The sequence below is a fragment of the Bufo gargarizans genome, chromosome 3 (assembly GCF_014858855.1).
Source record: "Bufo gargarizans isolate SCDJY-AF-19 chromosome 3, ASM1485885v1, whole genome shotgun sequence".
Taxonomy (NCBI): domain Eukaryota; kingdom Metazoa; phylum Chordata; class Amphibia; order Anura; family Bufonidae; genus Bufo; species Bufo gargarizans.
In genome coordinates this window covers 29,202,842-29,222,192 of record NC_058082.1, presented here as the reverse complement: position 1 = coordinate 29,222,192, position 19,351 = coordinate 29,202,842, and the positions used below count along the sequence as shown (strand labels likewise).

The 19,351-nt window shown below is 49.7% G+C and overlaps 1 protein-coding gene across 2 annotated transcripts in view; it reads left to right on the top strand.

Moving 5' to 3' along the window:
- The window catches only part of MED17 (mediator complex subunit 17), a 50,379-nt gene extending 31,329 nt beyond the window's left edge, over positions 1-19,050 (top strand). For both annotated transcript variants that reach the window (XM_044286159.1, XM_044286158.1), the window contains 7 exons: positions 300-452; positions 6,597-6,727; positions 6,823-7,007; positions 14,240-14,377; positions 15,385-15,502; positions 16,762-16,921; positions 18,779-19,050. In XM_044286159.1, the coding sequence (XP_044142094.1) occupies positions 300-452; positions 6,597-6,727; positions 6,823-7,007; positions 14,240-14,377; positions 15,385-15,502; positions 16,762-16,921; positions 18,779-18,984 (1,091 nt within the window). In that variant the 3' untranslated portion in view covers positions 18,985-19,050. The remainder of the gene's footprint in view (positions 1-299; positions 453-6,596; positions 6,728-6,822; positions 7,008-14,239; positions 14,378-15,384; positions 15,503-16,761; positions 16,922-18,778) is intronic.
- Positions 19,051-19,351: the final 301 nt, after the last annotated feature.

Below are 19,351 nucleotides of genomic sequence, written 5' to 3'. Positions count from 1 at the left end.
GATGCTGGTGCAGATCTTTCCATTCCACCGTCTCTCAGTGAAGCCTCCACTGCTGGTTTTGGCCCGCTATCACTGATCAAACACTGCCGCGCCCTGGCCCCTTCAGACCACAGATCACCAAGGGTGCGGAGAGCCAGACCCCGACCGATCTGATAATGATGGCCCGATCTCAGAAGACCCCTTCTATTATCATGTTTGTTATTTGCTCTATTCCAACTGTTCTGCTGGTGGCATCTGCTGCTGATCAGCCTGGCGCTCTCAATATTTAATTCCCCCTCCCCCGTGCTTCTTGGTTCCAGGGACACCACATTGGCAGACGAGGCTGGAAGCTGCACAGAACGTCCTGCTCTGCAAAGAAATATTTGCACAGTTGTCTCGCGAAGCCGTTCAGATCAAATCTCAAATCCCTCACATTGTCGTCAAGAACCAGATTATCTCACAAACATTTCCTGGTAAGAAGAGTTCTCCATCTTTTGTCTCTTTCTTCCTCCGCAGTGTGCGCCATCCATATTCATGGTGTAGCCGCCTGAGAGAATTGGGGGGGGGGGATGTGACCATAAAAGCCTGTAGCAGTGACTCCCATCACACTGAGTGCATACTGGTGACGTGATCTCGGTGTCAGGACGGGATATGCATTGGCTGCTGCCTTGGGTGTCGTCGTCGTCGTCCGTCCCCCCCCCCCATGTCGAGCACCATTGATAGGCTTGTGTCTGCCCACAGGCTCCTCAAGTAATGGTTTCTTGCAAATGCTGATGCAAAAAAAGCTGAATTAGGCTACTTTCACACTTGCGGCAGAGGATTCCGGCAGACAGTTCCGTCACTGGAACTGTCTGCCGGATCCGTCAAAACGCTTGCAAACTGATGGCATCCTGATAAGTATGACAAATGCATTGAAATGCCGGATCTGTCCCTCCGGTGTTATCTGGAAAAACGGATCCGGCATTTATTTTTTTCACTTTTTTTATTTTTTGCTGTCTGAGCATGCGCAGGCCGCAATGCCGGATCCGTTTTGCCAGAACACTCTGGGCCGGCATTAATGCATGTCAGTCAGACATTTCCTATCTTTTGCAGTGCGAAGGCACAGATCGGAAGCCCACGGAAACACATCGAAGCCTTGCACGTCCATGCCTCTGCACCGAAAAAGGTGAGGCTATCTTGTGGATAGCGGACCCATTCAAGTCAGTGGGTCCGCATCCACAATGCGGAGTTCACACCGCCGGAGCCCTTGTATTAGCAGTCTGACGGCCATACCTTTAGTCTGAATGGGGCCTAAGGCTGTGTGCACACATGTTGGATGGATTCCTACCCTACAGTCTAATCATAGGACCAGATATGGCGGGCAGCCGAAAACCGCATGAGCCTGCTTGCCGCAGACTCTGTAGGTTTAACTTCAACACTCTATAGAGATCAGATGCAGCCGTGTGGTTTTTAGCCGCATGACACCCACATCTTGACTGCCTGGCACCTACCATGTCTGGTCCTACCCCTAGGGAATATTCAGACATAGCAGTTGAGGTACAGTCAACCACAAATTTAAAAAAAAATGCCCGCTTCTTTGCAACTAATTTCAATGTGGTTCTGGTTTTTACAGGTGAAACATGTTAAAGAAATGGGTTTCGCCTGTAACAACGCTACCGCAGCAAAAAACGCCTGCGCCCCTGGTGCCACTGTGCTCTTAAAGGTCCATTCACATGTCCGCAAGTGTTTTGCGGTCTGCAAAATACGGACACCAGCCATGTGCGCTTCGCATTTTGCAGTCCGCACATGGCCGGCACTATAATAGAAATGCCTTCTCTTGTCTGTGGCTGCGGACAAGAATAGCAGATGTTCTATTTTTTTGCGGGGCCACAGAACAGAAGTGTGTACCGTGTGCTGTCTGTATCTTTTGCAGCCTCATTGAAAATTAATGGGTCTGCACCCGTTTTGCAAAATTGTGGAATGGATGCGGACATGTGAATGGACCCTAAGGTGAGTCTAGGCGTACCAGACACAGTGCAGCGCAGACGCATTTCGACTGAAAACCACATTGACGTGGTATGTGTGCGAGTGGCTGTTCATCGGTGGTATGTGTGCGAGTGGCTGTTCATCGGTGGTGGGTGTGCGCGTTGTTGGTCATCGGTGGTAGGTGTGCTCTTTGTTGGTCATCGGTGGTGGGCATGCGCGTTGTTGGTCATCGGTGGTGGGCGTGCGAGTGGCTGGTCCATCAGTGATGGGCGTGCGAGTGGCTGGTCCATTAGTGGTGGGCATGCGAGTGGATGCTGACAGGTGCTGATTAAAAAAAATCATATTTAGGGTCCATTCACACGTCCGTTTTTTTTTTCCTGATCTGTTCAGTTTTTTCAGAAACAGATCAGGACCAGATCTGGACCCATTCATTTTCAATGGGTCCTGGAAAAAATCGGACAGCACAATGTGTGCTGTCCGTTTCCGTTGTTCCGTTCCGCATGTCCGTTTAAATATAAAACATGTCCTATTCTTGTCCTGAAAAATCGGATCCTGGTACAATACAAAGTCAATGGATCCGCAAAAAACGGATGACATACGGAAACATTTTCAGGAACAACGGATCCGCAAAAAACTGACCGTTTTTCAGGATGAAAAAAAACAGGACGTGTGAATGGACCCTAAGGCTGCCTGCTGCCACTATTCCGGGGGATCTTGATGTATAGTGCATTAGTATGGACTTCAAAATGGGTTGTGTCACTTCAGCAAAAGCCATGTATTATGTAGAGAAAGTTAATACCAGGCACTTCCTAATGTATTGTGATTGTTCATGTTGCTTCCTTTTCTGGCTGGACTCATTTTTCCATCACATTATACACTGCTCATTTCCATGGTTACGTCCACCCTGCAATCCATCAGCCGTGGCCGTGCTTGCACACTATAGGAAGAGGCACTGGCCTCTCTGGTGGCTGGGATTGTGGGAGCATGCACAGGGACACATGCACAGTAGCTCCCTTCCCGGCCACCTTGTATCTGCACTACAACAGTGGCCGTAACCCCTGGATACAAGCAGTGAATAATGTGATGGAAAAATGAATCCAGCCAGCAAAGGAGGCAATACGGACAATCACAATACATTAGTAAGTGCCTTGTAATAACTTTCTCTACATAATAAATGCCATTTGCTGAAGTGAGACAACCCCTTTAAGTATAAAAGTACAGAACTGGACCACATCATTATGGGGATAAAATAGTTGTTTCCATAACCACTGTCTTTTTTAACCCCTCTCTTCCATGTTGTATCCTGACTTTGCCTCCCAGGGCACATCATGTGTTAAATCATTTCTAGTTTGTATTTAACACTTTCTTCTTCTATTTTGTTTCTTTAAAAAAGCGCCTCGGATGCGAATAAGTTTTACGCCCGGTTATAGTTAATAAACACGAGAACAAAGCGCCTCGGGGAGGGAGTTGCGATCTCTTTCGGTTGCGTACGTTTCCATGTTAGACAAGCCCCTCGTTTCTGCTCTTGTAAATGCAGCCTCCCCCGTGGTTCATTCTTTGTGCCCCCGGTAAAACCTTCTTATTTTATGGAGCTGGAACACCGGAGGCTCCTTGGCATAAAGGGAGGCACAGCCGGAGAGCTGACACGTCGTGCCGTTTCCTTGGCAGCCTTTGTACTAGCCCAGCATCCATCTTTCGCTGTGCACAGGCTGTTCTCTGGCGCTCCACACTTCCCACATTGTGTACGGGGCTTGCTTTGTATGCAGCTTGCTCGCTGTATTGTATGTTTGGTTTGGGGGGGGGGGTGCCAAGTCCCTGTACTGATGGTATATATCCGCCATTTGTTCTTAAAGGGCATCTGTCAGCAGTTTTGTACCTATGACACTGGCTGACCTGTTACATGTGCACTTGGCAGCTGAAGGCATCTGTGTTGGTCCCATGTTTATATGTGCCCGCATTACTGAGATAAATTGTTTTATTATATTCAAATGAGCCTCTAAGAGCAATGGGGGCGTTGCCGTTACACCAAGAGCTCTCTCTGCACTTTCATTCACGGGGCCAGGCAGTAAAAACTTCTCGCCTTGTCCTGTCAAAGTGCAGAGGACGCAGCAGTTGCAGAGAGAGCAGAGCCTCTAGTAAGGCCGAATGCACACGGCCGTGAGCGGTCCGTGGTATCCCGGCCTGGATTCCTGCTGAGTGCAGGAGCGCACGGAGTCATTGGTTGCTATGATGCCGTGCGCTTCGTGCTGCCGCTGCACTACAGTAATACACAATACGAGTGTATTACTGTAGTACAGCGGCGGCATGAAGCGCACGGCATCATAGCAACCAATGACGCCGTGCGCTCCTGCGCTCAGCAGGAATCCAGGCCGGGATACCACGGACCGCTCACGTCCATGTTCCACGGCCGTGTGCATTCGGCCTTACAAATCTGCTGACAGATGCCCTCTAGCAACCCAGGCATAGTGCCTAGAATGGTTGATCATGCTGAGTACAAGGAACCCTCTCCAATGCGTGTTTATTGAGCCCCTTGGAGCACCACTTAGTCACCCCCTCTCTCAGTGATTGACAAGGCTAGGCATCCCCGCTGTTCCGATACTTGCCCGTAAAATTTTGTGCATGTGGCGTCAAAGAGTTGCAGTAGATCTCATTAGGCCGTCCCATTACAGAGATCCGAGCTCCTGTTGGAACACGCACAAGATTTCTGGGCCAGCCATCAGAGCAAGCAAGTGACAAGGGGGGGGTGAAGCGGTACTCTGAGGAGCTAGCCCCGCCCCTCAGTGCTCCGAGCACTTCATTAGCATAAAAGTAGAATTTCCTCAATTCAGACACATCGCAAGAGAGGAGCCCTTTGCACTCAGCATGATCAACCCTTCCAGACAATATGCCTGGGTTGACCCTGCTGACCGATGCTCTTTAATGGGGGGGGGAGTACATCGTTAAAGGGGTTGTCTGATGGTTGAAGAAATGTAATTGGCTGCAGGAACTAAAAAATAAAAAAAATCATTCACCAGTCCATGCCGTGCATGTTAACACTTAGAGTATAGTGATGAGCGAACTTCTGTTTTAAGTTCGGCGTCTAAAGTTCGGCTTCCGGTTAGCGGAGAATCCCGATATGGTTCCCGATATGGATTCCGACTTCCGTTGTGGTCCGTGGTAGCGGAATCAATAATGGCCGATTATTGATTCCGCTACCACGGACCACAACGGAAGTCGGAATCCATATTGGGATTCTCCGCTAACCGGAAGCCGAACTTTAGACGCCAAACTTAAAACAGAAGTTCGCTCATCACTATTAGAGTATTCATTCCCGTAGTGATGAATCGAGTGACTGCACAAATGCTAGACGCCATTCCGTTTATGCAGGGTATCAGGACCCCCATTCTTGTCATGTGTGGGGGTCCCAACTGTCAGACCCCACAGATCAGAAGCGTACTTACTATTGTAAAGAGAGAATAAGTTAAAAGCACATTGCCATCCCGTTGAATAATACATTCTGACTGTCAGCAGCTAAAGCAGCTGCCACTAGAGGGAGCTACAGCTTAAGCCTCATTTATAGTGAAGTATCCAGTAAAATGCACTTTTTTACAGTAGGACCTTATGGGTGGCAGATTGTCCTGTATGACATCCATCAAAGCCATCCAATTAATATATATACGATAAACTGAGGCCATATAAACAGAATCCATCTCCAGTGAGCCTCCTGTTGTGATGGTCTTGTGAGTGGAGACATGAGTTTGCTGTGAAGTGAGAGGTGCTGTGACTGGCTGCTGAGGTAGGGGGTGTAGGGTGGCGCTGCTGTGATCTCTAGTGGAAGGAGGACCTCATGGGACTAATGGGTATTTTTGGGAAGGAAGGCCTGCTGTGAATACTGGGGAAATGGAGAGGAGAGTGGGATCACACATAGCAGAGCCGAGGCTGCGGTGACTACATGTGATTTGCATGGCTCACATGGCTAAGGTCAAACAAACAGGGCAGCGTTTTAACCTGTTCGGCCCACACTTCTGTCCAGGTTACAATATAAAAAGGGCAGAGCAGAGTAACAGACTACACACAGGGTTTGTTTGTAGTCTGTAACCATGGAGACGGGTAGGTCTGCACAGGAGCTGTAGACACAATACAGAAGGATGTTTTGAATCAAGACGATTTGCTCACATGCTTCACTTTTCCTTTTGATGCACTGGAGCGATGGACCATTTTAAACCATAGGTGGTCCTGGTCATCCAGAGGTTTAAGGGATTGTTCACCTCCCTGCACTACCCGTGCAGAAGAAAGCATACTTCCCTGCTCCCTGCCGCTGGGTTCCTGCTCCTTCGTTCCCCCGATGCCTTTGGTCTCTGCCTGTCCGCATACTGTTTGATGCAGGTAACGTGGCTGCTGCAGCCAGTGAATGGCCGCAGCAGTGATGTGTACCCTGTGCGTCATGTGGGACATGTCACCGCTGTGGTCTGTCATTGAACGCAGCAGCCACTTGACCCACGTTAAACAGGATGTTGACACAGAGAGACCAGGGTGAGACAGCGGGGCGCGAAGTAGGGGGAGCAGGTAAATGCTTCCCTCCAAAGGTCCAGCAGTGTGAGGGTCTGGCACAAAGGCCCCCCGAAAGTCAGCATCCTTGTAACGTCCGTGTGTTTGTCTCTCCTCGCTCTCAGGCCTCCAGCTTTCTATATCCTTCTGTCACTCCACAAATGACAAGAAGTCTCAGAAGTTGTCTTCAGATAAGATTAACCCAGAGGATCATCTGTATGTCCTAGAGCACAACCTGCACCAGCTCATCAGAGAGGTGAGCGATCGGGGGGGATCTGCTGGTGGCCATAGCAATCACTACTGGCATGGCTGACTTCAATATCCTGGATTTTGTCCATTTCATTCTCTCAGTTCCACAAGCAGACGCTGAGTAACATTGTCATGCCCCATCCAGCGAGCGCTCCGTTTGGTCACAAGAGGATGCGACTTGCTGGGCCTCAGGCTTTTGATAAGAATGAGCTTAATACCTTGCAGCAGAGCGAAGGCCTCCTGGAAAAGATCATCAAACAGGCCAAGCACATATTCCTCAGGAGCAGGTGAGTGGTGGCAGGGAAGATGAGAGCCTTCCTAACGTAATCTCAGTATTTATTACCATCTTTAAAGGGGTATTCCGGATGTAGCACGTTATCCCATATCTGCAGGATAGGGTACAACTTAGGGCTGGGTGATATGGCCTAAAATCTAAATAATATATCGCGATATATCGTTATATCGCACATGCTTCAAATTATATCGCAATATATTATTTTCTCCTGTATGTATACAAATTATATGGCCATTATCATCCATGTCCCCCAGCCAGCGCCATCAGCCCCATGTGCCATTGCCACCATCATCATGTCCCCCAGCCAGCGCCATCAGCCCCATGTGCCATTGCCACCATCATCATGTCCCCCAGCCAGCGCCATTAGCCCCATGTGCCATTGCCACCATCATCCATGTCCCCCAGCCAGCGCCATCAGCCCCATGTGCCATTGCCACCATCATCCTGTCCCCCAGCCAGCGCCATCAGCCCCATGTGCCATTGCCACCACCATCATGTCCCCCAGCCAGCGCCATCAGCCCCATGTGCCATTGCCACCATCATCCTGTCCCCCAGCCAGCGCCATCAGCCCCATGTGCCATTGCCACCACCATCATGTCCCCTAGCCAGCGCCATCAGCCCCATGTGCCATTGCCACCACCATCATGTCCCCTAGCCAGCGCCATCAGCCCCATGTGCCATTGCCACCACCATCATGTCCCCCAGCCAGCGCCATCAGCCCCATGTGCCATTGCCACCACCATCATGTCCTCCAGCCAGCGCCATCAGCCCTATGTGCCATTGCCACCATCATCATGTCCCCCAGCCAGCGCCATCAGCCCCATGTGCCATTGCCACTATCATCATGTCCCCCAGCCAGCGCCATTAGCCCCATGTGCCATTGCCACCATCATCATGTCCCCCAGCCAGCGCCATTAGCCACATGTGCCATTGCCACCACCATCATGTCCCCCAGCCAGCGCCATCAGCCCCATGTGCCATTGCCACCACCATCATGTCCTCCAGCCAGCGCCATCAGCCCTATGTGCCATTGCCACCATCATCATGTCCCCCAGCCAGCGCCATCAGCCCCATGTGCCATTGCCACTATCATCATGTCCCCCAGCCAGCGCCATCAGCCCCATGTGCCATTGCCACTATCATCATGTCCCCCAGCCAGCGCCATTAGCCCCATGTGCCATTGCCACCATCATCATGTCCCCCAGCCAGCGCCATTAGCCCCATGTGCCATTGCCACCATCATCATGTCCCCCAGCCAGCGCCATCAGCCCTATGTGCCATTGCCACCATCATCATGTACCCCAGCCAGCGCCATCAGCCCCATGCCATAGTATGATGATACAACCGTCTGCATCCGTTGAGAACAGATCCAATTGTTTTATCTCTAAAATAGCCAAGACGGATCAGTCTCTAAAACCATTTAAGTCAATGGGGAACGGATCCGGTTTCTTTTGTGTCAGAGAAAACGCATCCGTCTCCATTGACCTACATTGTGAGTCATGACGGATCCGTCTTGCTCCGCATCCCAGGACGCACTCAAAAACGCTGCTTGCAGCACTTTGGTGTGCGTCATGGGAACGCAACAAAACTGAATGCATTCTGGTGCACTCCGTCCTATCAGTTCAGTTTTGTCCACATGCGCTTCGCCGCCCCTCCGCTCCATTCATTTCAGAGGTCCCCATCATTGCAAGTGATCTGTGGGGTCTCAGTGGTACGACTCCCTCCAATCCAATAGTTATCCCTTATCCTGTCGATAGGCGATAACGTATCTCGACTGAATATCCCTTTAAGAGTTTCTAGGATCATGAAGCATCACTCTGATGGGTGTCCAACCTTGGGTTCCACCACAAGATCCAGGTGGCTGGAGAACCTCTGTGCATGGCATACGGAGGGTTCTTTCCAGCAATGTCCGCATGCAGTGGGACAACGGGCACTACATTCATCAAACATATCCATAGGCACCCATGCAGCCGATGGACGCCTATATAACTGTATTTATTAGAGGTGTATATCAAGATATCCTCACATCACAACAAAAACCAGTGTCAACGTACCCGAAGATCATTCTCAGGATCAGTGGATGTGCCATAGGTTGAACTGCCAGGAACCATAAAGTCCTGGCAGCATGACATCTTTGTAACCCTCTAAGGCAGGGATGTCAAACTCGTGGCCCTCCAGCTGTTGCAAAACTACAACTCCCATCATGCCTGGGCATACTACAGCTATCAGGGAATGATGGGAGTTGTAGTTTTGCAACATCTGGAGGGCCATGAGTTTGACATCCATGCTCTAAGGGCTGTATTACACCAGCAGATTATCTGACCAATATATGTCCTATCAGACCAATATCATCTGACCAATGATTGGTTAGAAAATCTGTTGGTGTAATTCAGCCCTAATATTCCAGCAGTAATCTGATATCCAACAGCTAGCAGCAGCCACTTAAAGGGGTTATCCACCTTTCTCGCTCGTATCATTGGGGGACAAAGGACCGTGGGTATAGCTGCTGATGCCGCTAGGAGGCGACACTAGGCTAAAAAGTGTTATCTCCTCCCACCAGCTATACCCCCTCCAGCCTGGAGAGAGCATATCAGTTTTTAGCTTAGTGTCGTAGGAGGCAGACAATTCTGCTCTTTTTTTGTTTTAATTTCCCATTTTTACAGGTAGGGGGAACAAAATCGCCTAGCCTCCCTGTTCCCCCAGGGAGCATGGCCTGGTGGGTTTCCCTCCCCGTCTAGCCTTCCACAAGAAGAAAAAGTGGACCAGGGCAGCCTCGCTCTCCTGCATCCCGCCAGCCGAAGGGTCACCTGGGTCCAGCCCTCCCTCCATGCTAGCTCCCTGCCACTTCGGTGCCAGCGGCTGAAGAGGTGACCCTGCTGGTCCACCAAGGGAGGGTGAATGGAAGAGGAAAAAGATGGGGTGAGTACTCTGGTTCGTTCCAGAGGCATTACCCTGATCCCCTATCTGGACTACATCCTCGTCAAGGCTGCGACCTTCGGTCAGAACGAGGACAGTTTACACATCACCCTGGCTCGTTTTGGCTGGTTGGTGAACTTCCAGAAGTCATCACTGCCCCCCAGCAGGCGGATCACTTTCCTCAGCATGATCCTCGACATGGCCGCAGCAGTAGTCCGCCTCCCCCGGGACAAGAGGTTTTCCCTTCAGCGGTCGGTTCGTCTTCTCCTCCGGTCACAGGCGTCCGTCGATCCGGTTTTGCATGTGAGTGGTGGGTACGATGGTCTTTTCCATCTAGGTGCTCCCTTTTGTGTAATTTCACACCCATCCTCTCCAGCGGGCGATATTGTCATCCTGGGATAAGACACAGAGTTCCTTGGGCCATACCATCTCTCTTCCCCTGCAGGTGCAGTCAACCCTCAGATGGTTACTCTCAACTCCAAACTTGGATTCCGGCAAATCTTTTCTCCCGGTCTCATGGTCGGTCATCAACACCAATGCCAGCTTCATCGGATGGGGCGTAATCTTCCCACCTCGAATTGTCTAAGGCAAATGGTCTCCGTTGGGGTCCAGACTGCCCATCAACATCCTGGAACTTCGGACCATCCATCTGTCCCTGCCACATTGGACTCCTCTCTTGAGGGGTCTGCCGGTCCGGATCCAGTCGGACAATGCCACAGCAGTGGCGTACACCAATCATTAGGGGGAGAACCTGCAGTCAGGCGGCGATATCGGAGTCGGCCAAGATTCTAAGGTGAGCGGAGGAACATGAACCAGCTCTATCGGTGGTCTACACTCCATGAGTGGAGAATTGGACAGCGAACTTCCTAAGCCGGAAGACCATGGACCCGGGCGAGTGGTCTCTGCACGCAAAAGTGTTCAGCTCCATCCTTTGGGGCCGTCCGGAGGTGGATCTGATGGCATCCAGGATCAACCACAAGCTTCCCACCTTCACCTCACGGACAAGAGATCCCCGGGCATGTGCAGTAGACGCACTGGTGGCCCCATGGGACGGCTTTACCCTCCCTTCTTCCTCTCCTACCCCGGGTCCTTTGCAGAATCGGGAGGGAGGGCATCCAGACGATTCTCATCGCCCCAGATTGGCCGCGCCGAGTCTACTACATCGATCTCGTTCGTCTTCTAGGCGACGCTCCGTGGCCTCTTCCACTGAGGGATGACCTTCTCACTCAGGGACCCGTCTTCCACCAGCATTTAGAATCGCTAGGTTTGACGGAGTGGCTATTGAGACCGCCATTCTGAAGCGGCGTAGTTTCTCTGTAATTCACACCATGATTAAGGCCAGGAAGCCAACGTCGTCCAAGATATATTACAGCACTTGGAAAACTTTCCTGCGCTTCTGTGCGGACCGTTGCCTCCCTCCGCTCCTTTTTTCCCTTCCCATGATCCTCTCCTTTTTGCAAATGGGGTTGGATTTGGGTCTTGGTCTTAGTTCTCTAAGGGGCAGGTGTCAGCGCTTTCAATCTTTTTCTAGCTACCTCTGGCGCAAAAGACCTCCGGTTAAGACCTTTTCTCCAAGGGGTGGCTCACACTGTCCCTCCTTATCGCCCCCCTTTACCCTCTTGGGATTTGAACCTTGTGCCTGGTTCTCTCCAATCAGCTCCCTTTGAGCCTCTTGACACGGTTTCTCTCTGCCTTCTTTCCTGGAAGGTTGCCTTTCTGGTGGCGGTCACCTCCATCAGACGGGTGTCTGAATTGGCTGCGCTCTCCTGTAGGGAGCCCTTTCTTGTTTTGCAGCAAGATAAGGCAGTGCTTCGCCCTGTGCCTTCTTTTCTTCTGAAGGTAGTCTCCGTCTTCCATGTCAACAAGGACATCGTTCTCTCCTCATTTTGTCCCTCGCCTTCACATCCTAGGGAACGGGACCTCCACCAGCTGGATGTGGTTCGTGCCCTGAGGGTCCTCGCAAGGGTTTGGCAGCCTCCAAAGGAACGATTGCTAGGTTGATCCACTTGGCCATTGCTGAGGCGTATCGGTCCCGGGGCAAGGCTCCGCTCCTCCGTATCACGGCTCACTCGACCAGGGCGGTGGGCGCTTCTTGGGCCCAGTTTCCACCAGGCTTCCGCTTTGCAGTTGTGTAAAGCGGCAACCTGGTCTTCCTTTCACATGTTCGCCAAGATCTACCAGGTGCATACGTTTTGAGTCTGCAGACGCCGCTCTGGGCCATTGCGGTATGTTAGACTCCTGCAGCTGTGACTTCCATGGGTATGTGGTTTATCCCTCCCCGTGGACTGCTTTGGGATGTCCCACGGTCCTGTGTCCCCCAATAATACAAGCGAGAAAACAAGATTTCTGTGGACTCACCTGTAAAATCTTTCTCGCTGAGTTCATTGGGGGACACATCTCCCACCCTTTTGTTTGTTCTCTAATTTTGCCGCAGGTGACGGCGGTTTAACTGGTGGGATCCTCGGTTTTGGGTTCGGACTCGCTGGTTATTGTTATGTTATTCCATTTCTGATTTTCTTTTCCTCCTACTGCTTGGGCACAAACTGATATGCTCTCTCCAGGCTGGAGGAGCTAACACTTTTTAGCCTAGTGTCGTCTCCTAGCGGCAGCAGCAAGCTATGCCCACAGTCCTGTGTCCCCCAATGAACTAAGCGAGAAAGAGATTTTCTAGGCGAGTCCACAAAAATCTCGTTTTTTTTCAGACTGATCTATTCTCTGGATTGGTCATCCGCATAACGTGTAAATGATAGTGCGGCAGAGGTTAGGGGTAAGTGGGTGGGATACTACAGCGTTAAAAACCATTGGATAAGATGGTCACATGATCTGTGGATACGGCATTACATTGGTGTCGCCGTACTCTGTATTGACAGACATTATTCTTCCATCCCAAAGGATTTTGGGAAAAAACTAATTGTTCGCAAATGTCTTAATGTCGTCTGTTATTCAAGCTTTTGGCAATTTTTTTTAAGTTTTGGCAGTACTGCGGTGTACCTCACGAGACCACTGACCTGCTGTCAGAGATGCTTTCTGTCCCGGGCATGCACACCAGACGGGGTCACTGGTCTCGGCAGTCACGTGTCCCCAGGCGGCACATGACCCCGTATGGATATGTAGATGTCTGGCACTGGAAGCATCACTAAAACCCCATTTTAGGCAACCATATTTTTGCTCCGCATCCAATCTGCATTTTTTACAGATCAGATGCGGACCTATTCATTTCAATAGGGCCACAAAAAATGCGGACAGCACGCAATCCATATGTCCGTTCTGCAGCCCTGCAAAAAGATAGAACTTGTCCTATTCTTGTCTGTTTTGCGCACAAGAATAGGCATTGTTACAATGCGTCCGCCCCAAAAACAATTAATGTGACATGGACGTCATCCGTATTTTTTGCGGACTTCAAAATACATACATGTGAATGGGGCGCAAGAGGAGTTTCTGAGCTGGAGCCGAGCGGCCGGACCAGGTGAGTGGATATGTTTCTTTAGGTACAGAGCAGTAATGGCCAAAAGTAGAAATTTGCCAAAAGCTTTGTGTTGGCATCATCTGTTTACGCTTTTAACTGATCGGTTTCTAGACGACAACTGATGGTTTCAGCTCATTCCCAGCTTTCCTGTCTGTTTTAGTAAACTCTTGCCCCTCCCCTTAGAAATGCCTCCTGGAAATATATCAATGTAAGGGATTGTTCACACGACCGTATGGCTTTTTCAGTGTTTTTGCGGGCCGTTTTTAACGGATCCGTTTTTTTGTTTCAGTAGTGTTTCCGGTTCCATTCCATTTTTCAGTTCCGTTTTTCTGTATGGCATATACAGTAAACAGTAATTACATAGAAAAAAATTAGGCTGGGCATAACATTTTCAATAGATACGGAAGACATACGGAGTACATTCCATATGTGTTCTGTTTTGCAGACCCATTGACTTGAATGGAGCCACGGAACGTGATTTGCGGGCAATAATAGGACATGTTCTATCTCTGAATGGAACGGAAATATGGAAACAAAATGCATACAGAGTACATTCCGTTTTTTTTTGTTTTTTTTTGCTGAACCATTGAAATGAATGGTTCCGTATATGGACCTTATACGGACGCAAAAAAACGTTCGTGTGAACGAGCCCTAAGACAACCACTGGTGTCAGTGTGGGGATAAAATGTATTGACAAGAATTGTCAATTTACATTTCAAGGAGGAATAACTGAGGGGCAGCACAATACATTGTACTGTAATTGTGGAGAACATTTCTGTGCTGAGGTGTCCAATGCTCATTTAACCTATGTGTTTTTTTTGTTTTTTTTCCTGTTACTATAGGGCGGCCCGCACTATAGACAGCCTGGCCAGCAAAATCGAAGACCCCCAAATCCAAGCCCATTGGTCAAGTATCAATGATGTCTATGAGTCTAGCGTGAAAGTCTTAATAACTTCCCAAGGTTATGAACAGATCTGCAAGTGAGTGATTGTATTATAGGGGGTTGTCTCATGACCACAACTTATCCCCTGTCCACCGGATAGAGGATAAGTGTCTGATTTGGCAGGGGGCTGGCTACTGGTGCACCATCTGATCACTGGAATGGGGGTCCACGTTCCCCATTTGAATGGAGCAGCAGGCACGGCTGTCAGTCACTCCATTCAGGGGCTGCCGCCAAGTACATCAGACACTCATCGCCTACCCTGTGGATACAGTATAAGTTGTTGTCATGGAACAACCCCTTTAAATTACAAACTTTTAACTCCTCTTTCCCCCTGTGTCTTTCAAGCTATTGCAAAACCAGAACTCTCAGGATGTTGTGCATACTGGGAGTTGTCGTTTCGCAGCAGTTGAAGATAGACTGCTTGCGGACCCCTGATGCATTAGAGGTGAAATCCATGTCCTTAGTGGGGGAGAAAATTTAACAGGATCTGCCACAGTGTATATAATGTCGCGTGGGGGTCGGGGTCGGCGATGACCGACTTTACAGGCCCCCAATGGTTAAAGAGTACAAGTCACAGTTTCCAGGCACTCCTGTATTTATTCCCCCAGAAATGAGCCCAGCAGCTACATCTGGGGAAAGTGGTGTGCTGGAGAAGCGAGGGAATGGCAGAACCCACTACAACACTTATCTGCCATTCCTTAAAAATCCAGCCCATCGTACACTTTGAACAACGTGCCTCGGCAAACTGCACTTTACTGAAACAACCCAGTTTTCGGGATTCTTTTTACATCACCCATCTGAGCGTTCTGGATGAGATGTATACCCCCTGCAGTACTTCACCAGACACCATGTTACAATGTATATAATGCAGAAAGGACACCTTTCAGGCACACACTCTGCTACTTGTGTACTATGGATTAGATATTCCATCTCCTGGTCATTTCCCGATCAGCCGACATCCTGGCGCAATTGTCGGCGCTCATATTGAACTATCAGCACTGTGCGATTTCTTTTTGCTTCACTTTGTCATTTTTCTTCCTCCAGATCCATTCAGTTACAGCTGAACATCGGGGTGGATCAGATAAGAGTTGTGCACAGAGATGGGAGAGTGATCACCCTGTCCCATCAGGAACAGGAGCTGCAGGACTTCCTCCTGTCACAGGTGACGTCTCCCATGTGTCCTACATTCCTGCAGATTTCTACGCTGGTTAATTACGCTTGCCTAGTACTTTTGTCCGTGTGCGGGGAAACCTGTGAGCACATGTCAAATGTATGAAAGCAAGGGTTATCAGAATACTGGTGGCCTAGCCTTAGGATAGGCTATCCATATCAGATCGGCATGCTCTCATTCTCGGCACCGTCGCCGATCAGCTGTTTGAAGGGGCCATGACCCTTACGCAAGCCTCTTCATTGTTTACATTGGTCCATCTACCTGCGGGCAGTCTTAGTCGGGACGATGCAGGATATCGCAGCATTGTCCCATTCATTACCAAGCAGTGCCACTGAGAACAGTATGGCACAATGGACATAAGAGGCTGCAGCGCTCACCCGAGCACCACTGCCCCAACAATCGGCTGTTTGGAGGGGCTTTGGTGCAAGAATCAGGCCCCCACCGAGTTACAGTCACTGAGTTTTCAGAAAACTTTTAAAAGGTTTTGATTGGTGGGGGTCTCTTGTTATGAGCAGAGAGAAGCGCTGCCATTGGAGATGGGCTCAACAGAAAGCCTATGCTCCAGTCTCGCTTACGTCTCCTGCAATAAGGAAGAGCATGCTACGTGAGTGCATCTCCTAGTACTAGAGATCGGTGGGGGTCCCGGTGCTCACAAAGAGGAGAGCAGCGCTGCTATAGCGCACTCTCATTGTAGGAGACTGCCTCAATAGAAAGTCTATACAACGGTCTTACTTCCGTCTCTCGTACAGTGAGGAGAGAGCATGCGATGTGAGCTCATCTCCTAGTTCTAGCGATCGGTAGGGGTCTCGGCTCTCGCTATTAGGAGAGAGAAGCGCTGCCATAGCTCGCTCTCGTCATAGGAGATGGGTTCAATAGAAAGCCTGTCTCATTTCTGTCTTCTGCAGCGAGGAGAGACTGGGCTATGCAAGCGCATCTCTCCCCTAGTTCTAGTGATTGGTCGGGTGTCCGCACTCAGACCCCCACTGATCAAAACCTATGATATGTCATATCCAATGTTGTCTGAAGACTCAGTAACCATCCTACTGATGGTCTATCCTAAGGATAGCCAGTGAATTTTTAGAACTTGGATAACACTCCCCCCATCCCTTACATGATGCCATTTTCTCTTTCTTCTGCCACCACTAGAGGGCGCTTGCTGCATACTGAAAAGGTCTGAGTGCTGCTTATCCTGTATTTTACAAGGAGCCGGACAGGTTCTTATTATTCATTGCTGTCTCGTGTTTTCTCAGATGTCTCAGCACCAGATCCTCGCCGTTCAGCAGTTGGCCAAAGTCATGGGTTGGCACGTCCTCAGCTTCAGCAACCATGTTGGTCTTGGCCCAGTAGAGAGCGTTGGCAACCCATCATCGATAACTGTGGCTTCACCAAATGGGGATTATACTGTTTCAGGTACGTGGACCGTTGACTCTCATGGTTTCCTGCATTCTCAGGCCCTACCTTTAGGGAGAGGGGTGCACTCACCATAGTTAGCATTCATCCAGTGAGCAGTGCTCAGGGATTTCAGCTCTGGAGGTTGCAGAATTGTGAAAGGGACTGCTTGTGTTACAAGATTCTGCACTAAGTAATAGGAACAAATCACAGAACCATAAGAGGGTGATTATCGTCCTATGCTGTGACTGTTTCTGTGGCCTCGGAGTCTCACAGAACCGGATACCACACATTGTGCAGGCGCAGGACGTCACTACTCCAAGCTCCCTTTTGCTTTCAGATTCCAGAGACAATCGCTCGAGTCTTGCCCTTGGCTGTTGTTCTGTAGTTGTATATGGCTTGTTCCTGCTGCACAGAGGGCGGTGTTATATACTGCCATGTGGAGCACCGTTCTGTATATAGCAGAGCTCCGTCACCATGAGCTGGTCAGAGCCTGCGCCGCCTCCTGGGACTGATAGAGTGCCTCCCATCATTAGGAGGACATAGATTTCCTGTCATTTGTGGCCTATTAATGTAAAGATTTAGTGTGAAGAATCCATTATGTAATGAGGTCTGTCTCATCTATCTCCTATCTATGTCATGCTGGACTTAAAGACTCTGCTTTTGCTATATTGATAGCCTATCCTCAGGATAGATCATCAATATCGGATCAGCTGGTTGAAGAGAACGCAGCACTCGTATGAGCACCGTGTTCTCCTCACTGCTCACCATCGACAGTGTAGCAGCAAGCAGTGTAATCACACCTACAGCGTTCCATTCACTTCAGTGGGACAGCTCCCTCTATTTCACTGGAACCCCCTCCAATCTGATATTGATGACCTATCCTAAAGATAGGTCATCAATATACTTCTTTAAAGGGGTTGTCCCATCACAGACAATGGGGGTATATCGCTAGGATATGCCCCCATTTTCTAATAGGGTAGTGGTGGGACCCGCACCTACAACGAGAACGGAGCGGGGAGAGCTGTGGCTGGAGGACCCTGGATTTCCCGGGGTCTGTCCACGACCAAGCGCTGCTCCCATAAAAGTGAATGGAGTGCACCGCACACGCGCGGCCCCTGCTCCCATTCATTTCTGTGGGGCAGACTGAAATAGCCGAGCCAGGCTATTTTCGGCGGCCCCATAGAAATGAATGGAGGGCGGCTGCGAATGCGTAGTACTCCCTCCGTTCATTTCCCTGCTCCGTTCTCATTGTAGGTGCGGGGACCCGCACCTATCAGACAATGGGGGCATATCCTAGCGATATGCCTCCATTGTCTGTGATGGGAAAACCCCTTTAAAGGGAACCGGTCACATTGAACATGGTGTCAGAGCTGCAGGTTATAGAGCAGGAGGAGCTGAGCAGATTGATGTATAGTTTTATGGGGAAAGATTCAACAAAACTTGCATTTCATTCATTTATATTCCGTTGAAGTCCAGGAGGCGGTCCTATCCGTGATTGACAGCCTTCTCCCTATGACTTTGTATACAGAGATAGCCACTAGGACCGCCCCCTGGACTTCAAAGCCCAGAACAAGCAGGAATTTAACTGAATAACTGAAGTTTTACTGAATCTTTTCCCATAAAACTATACATCAATCTGCTCAGCTCCTCCTGCTCTATAACCTGCAGCTCTGACACCATGTTCAATGTGACCGGTTCCCTTTAAAGCTTCACTAGTTGCTAAACCGTATGCTCGCTATGTCATATTCTTTAATAAAAAAAATCTGCAAAAGTTCTGTGTTTAGAGCCGCACCTGGTTCTGGCTGAAAATCACTGACCGAACACTGACGTGTGAATGAGGCTTAACTATGGCTTCTCTGTATACTCTCCTTACAGTGCGCAACGGACCAGAGAGCGGCAGCAAAGTCATGGTGCAGTTCCCCCGATGTCACAGTAAAGAGGTCCCCAAGAGCGACGTGCTGCAGGACACCAAGTGGAATTACCTGCGAGGACCCTACAAGGAGGTTCAGTGGAATAAAATGGAGGGCCGCCATTTTGTGTATAAGATGGAGTTATTAATGGCGGCGCTGACGCCGTGCTAGACTGTTACAGGACACAACCAGGGATGATCTCGATCATTTCATTCTAATAAATGAGCTTTTTTCTTAGCCCTGTTTGCTAGCCATATATGTATAGGGACGGTCAGTCATGTCTGATATGTGTCATATTACATGTCGGCCATTCAGGTGAATAGGAGCAGGGCTGCAGTAACCGGGCACAGCGGTCGAGCTCTCTAGGTCCCGTGCCTGGTTCTGGTTCTCAAACCCAGCAGATCGGCGGGGGTGTCAGGAGTCAGACTCCATCTGATACTGATTACCTAACCTAAGTACAGGCCATCCATAGTAAACTCCTGGATATTGAGCATGGGATTTGATCCTAAGAATGGAGCTGCCACGTTCCGAAATTCAT